Source organism: Echinops telfairi, unplaced genomic scaffold (assembly GCF_000313985.2).
Source record: "Echinops telfairi isolate 266 unplaced genomic scaffold, ASM31398v2 ScPeMD7_36;HRSCAF=134, whole genome shotgun sequence".
NCBI lineage: Eukaryota > Metazoa > Chordata > Mammalia > Afrosoricida > Tenrecidae > Echinops > Echinops telfairi.
The window spans coordinates 2,175,451-2,179,092 of NW_022103934.1; the positions used below are offsets into that span (position 1 = coordinate 2,175,451).

The following is a 3,642-nucleotide window of genomic DNA, read 5'->3' on the forward strand; positions in this document are numbered from 1 at the left end:
GTTTCTCTAATCTGCCCAGACTAACACATCTCATCAAAAAGGAAACAAAAATCCTCATAATTGGACAAATAAACAACATTGTGATAAATAGAGTAGGTATGAAGGTGTCAAAGATTTCATTTTACTTGGATCCACATTCAATGTCCATGGAAGCAGCAATAAAAAAATCAGGTGATGTTCTCTACTGGGCAACTCTGCTGCCAATGTTGTCTTTGAAGTGCTCAGAAGCAAATTTATCACTTTGAGGAATGAGATGTGCTGGAAACCAAAGTATTTTCCATAATCCCATGTGCATGTAAAAGTTAGACAATAAATTAGATAGGTCAAAGAAAAATGGAGTCCTTTGAGTTACAGCGTTGGCAAAAAATATTGAAAGTACCATGCATTGCCAGAAGAACAAATAAATCTGTCTTGGAAAAGGCACTCACTCACTGCCATCCAGTCAATGCTGACTCATAATGACCTCTTGTGGGTTTTCAATAGGGCAATTGTTTACAGGAGTTGAAAGCCCAGTTTTTCTCCTGTGGAGCTGCTGGTAGTTTGAACTGCTGAACAGGTGGATCGCAGCCCAATGCTTAACCATCGCCAGATTATATCTTAGAAGCAAGGATGGCAAGACTTGTCTGGAGTGTTTTAGACTTACTATCTTTAGGGACCAGTGCCTGGAGGACATCAGGATTATTAAAATAAAAGTCAGTGAAAAAGAAGATCCTCAAGGAAATACATTGACCCAGTGATGCAGCAATGGACACAAACATAGCAATGACGGGAAGGTGGTTCAGCAATGACGGGAAAGATGGAGTATTTCATTCTGCTGTGCATAGGGTTGCTTTAAGTTGGAACTAACTCGATTGCATCTAAATATAACAGCAAAAACAAAGTGTGTTTAATTATTGCAGTTGTTTTCCCTAAAAGGATGTTTTTTTAAATTCATTGGCTTCATTTAGAAGGGGAGGGCTGTAGTTTACTTGGACCATATTCTCTAAATGCACTTGTCCTTTAATATTCTTCAGCTCTGTGTATCTGACGTGGGTAATTCATGGACACCAAAGAGGACAGAGTTCTAAGGAGAACAGGTTTGCAACAACTAAGAAACCTTGTTAAAGATATTGTGGTAGATGGTCCTCAAGTATGAACACATATGGATTTTTTGAATTCCAGATGAGGAAAGAGCGCCAATTAATTGTTTCCTTGTTTACTCTTTTCTTTTTTTAAAAGATGCTCCAGCCACATGGAACCACAGAATCTTACATATGTCTCAGAATTCTTCCTGCTGGGGCTCTCTGAGGATCCGGGACTGCAGCCGCTTCTCTTTGGGATGTTTCTGTTCGCATACCTGGTTACTGTGATTGGGAACCTGATCATCATCCTGGCTGTCAGCTATGATGCCCAGCTTCACACCCCCATGTATTTCTTTCTCTCCAACCTGTCTTTGGCTGACATTGGTTTCACATCCACCACAGTCCCAAAGTTGATTGCAGACCTCCAAACTCACAGGAGAGTCATATCCTATGCAGGATGCCTGACCCAGATGTCATTTTTTATGCTCTTGGGATGTTTGGACAGTCTGCTCCTGGCTGCGATGGCCTATGACCGATTTGTGGCCATCTGTCATCCTTTGCACTACCGGGTTATTATGAAACCCCGCCTATGTGGCTTTCTGGTTTCGGTGTCCATTTTCATCAGCCTTTTAGTCTCTCAGTTGCACAATTCGGTAGTGTTGCGAGTTATTTATTTCAAGGAAGTGGAAATTGCTCATTTCTTCTGTGACCCATCTCAACTTCTCAATCTTGCCTGTTCTGACGCATTCACCGATAACATAGTGATGTACATTGTTGGTGCCCTGTCTGGTTTTCTTCCAATTTCAGGGATCCTTTTCTCTTATTATAGAATAGTTTCCTCTGTTCTGAGAGTCCAACCCTCAAGTGGGAAGTATAAAGCCTTTTCCACCTGTGGCTCTCACCTGTCAGTTGTTTGCTTATTTTATGGAACAGGTCTTGGAGTGTACCTCAGTTCAGCTGTCTCATCTTCCCCCAGGAAAGGTGCCATGGCCTCAGTGATGTACACTGTGGTCACCCCTATGCTAAATCCCTTCATCTACAGCCTGAGGAACAGGGACATCAAGAGAGCGCTGTGGAGGCTTTTCAGTAGAGCAAGGTGATCCCTTTGCCTTTTTTTGTTGTTGTTCAAGTTAAAAAACCCCCATCAAAACCAAATAATGAGAACATTGAATTATATAGATCATGCTAGATGATTTTTGTAGTTTTCATTCTCTATGCTTCATATAAAAATATTACTTCTTTTCTTATGTTTTGAATGGTCTTGGGGGTGTATTCTGGGACACTTCATATGTCACAGCTGCCCTATGACTGAATTCTGTGGTTCTTACCTCTGAAGTCTTCTTTGGTTTCTCCTCAATGACCTAAGACACTTAGAGAAATACACAACTCGCTTTTTATGTGTTTAAAATCTGTATCCATTTTCAGGGTTCATGTGTATCTTCCATACATCTACTGAATCGAGTTTTGCAGGTTATATGTGGGAATGTATGTCATTGTTCTTCACCTTAGCTCTTATTTTAATAATCTTTGAAGCTTTAAAAATTCTGATAATTGGATTGGGGTGGCTTGAGCATGAACATTTTATTTTTAATTTATTTATTAATAATTTTATTGGGGCTCTTACAGCTCTCAGGACAATCCATACATCAATTGTATCAATCACATTTGTGCATATGTTGCCATCATCGTTTTCAAAGCATTTTCTTTCTACTTGAGCCCCTGGTATCAGCTCCTAAATTCTTCTCCATCTTCCCACTCTTGTGAAACCTTGATAAATTATATTCATACCTGAAACTGTCTGTTTTCTCCCTTCACCCCCGTTTCTCTTGTTCATCCCTCTGGTGGGGTGGGTGGTGGGTTATAAGTTGATCATTGTGATCAGTTCCCCCTTTCTACCTTTCTACCTCCATCCCCCCCCACCACACACACACTTTCCCCTACCCTCATGATATTGCTGCTCTCATTACTGTTTCTGAGGGATTATCTGTCCTGGATTCCATGTGTCAAGAGCTCTTATCTACCAATGTACAGCTCTGGTCTAGCCGGATTTGTAAGGTATAACTGGGGTCATGATCATGTAGGGGAGGAAGCATTAAAGAACTACAGGAATGTGTGTTTTGTAGGTGCTATACTGCACCCTGGCTGGCTTGCCTCTTCCTTGTGACCCTTCAGTGTGAGGATGTCCAATTGTCTACCGATGGTCTTTGGGTCTCCATTTTGACCGTCCCCGTTTGCATCTATATGATTGTTTGTTTGGGATCTTCTGATGACTGGTACCTGATCCCGTGGACACCTCGTGATCACACAGGCTGGTGTGGTTCTTCCCTGTGAGCATGAGCATTTTAAAGAAATATCCCAGTAAGCTGTACAGTGCAGCCACAGTAAAGTGCTTCACCTGTAAGCCAGATCTTTTGTCTTGAGTCCTATATTGCTCATGACCAGATAATGAAGAATGTCGAGTTTAGACCTCAAATAGGGAAGATAACAGGGAACCTCCTCTGGCATCAGTCAATGTGATTTTCTTACACATTCTTCATAAGACCTTCATGAGACTACGTGTAGTCTCACTCCATCCTGTTGT

At 41.4% G+C, this 3,642-nt stretch overlaps 1 protein-coding gene across 1 annotated transcript; it reads left to right on the forward strand.

Annotated features, from left to right (window-relative positions):
• The first annotated feature begins 1,047 nt into the window (after positions 1-1,047).
• Positions 1,048-2,687, forward strand: LOC101655205 (olfactory receptor 18-like). The gene has a single exon (XM_004716854.4). The coding sequence runs from the start codon at positions 1,232-1,234 to the stop codon at positions 2,159-2,161; it is 930 nt and encodes a 309-aa protein (XP_004716911.2). The 5' UTR covers positions 1,048-1,231; the 3' UTR covers positions 2,162-2,687.
• Positions 2,688-3,642: the final 955 nt, after the last annotated feature.

Excerpts from the sequence above, each read along its gene's own strand:
- LOC101655205 (XM_004716854.4), top strand. The coding sequence starts at position 1,232 with ATGGAACCACAGAATCTTACATATGTCTCAGAATTCTTCCTGCTGGGG.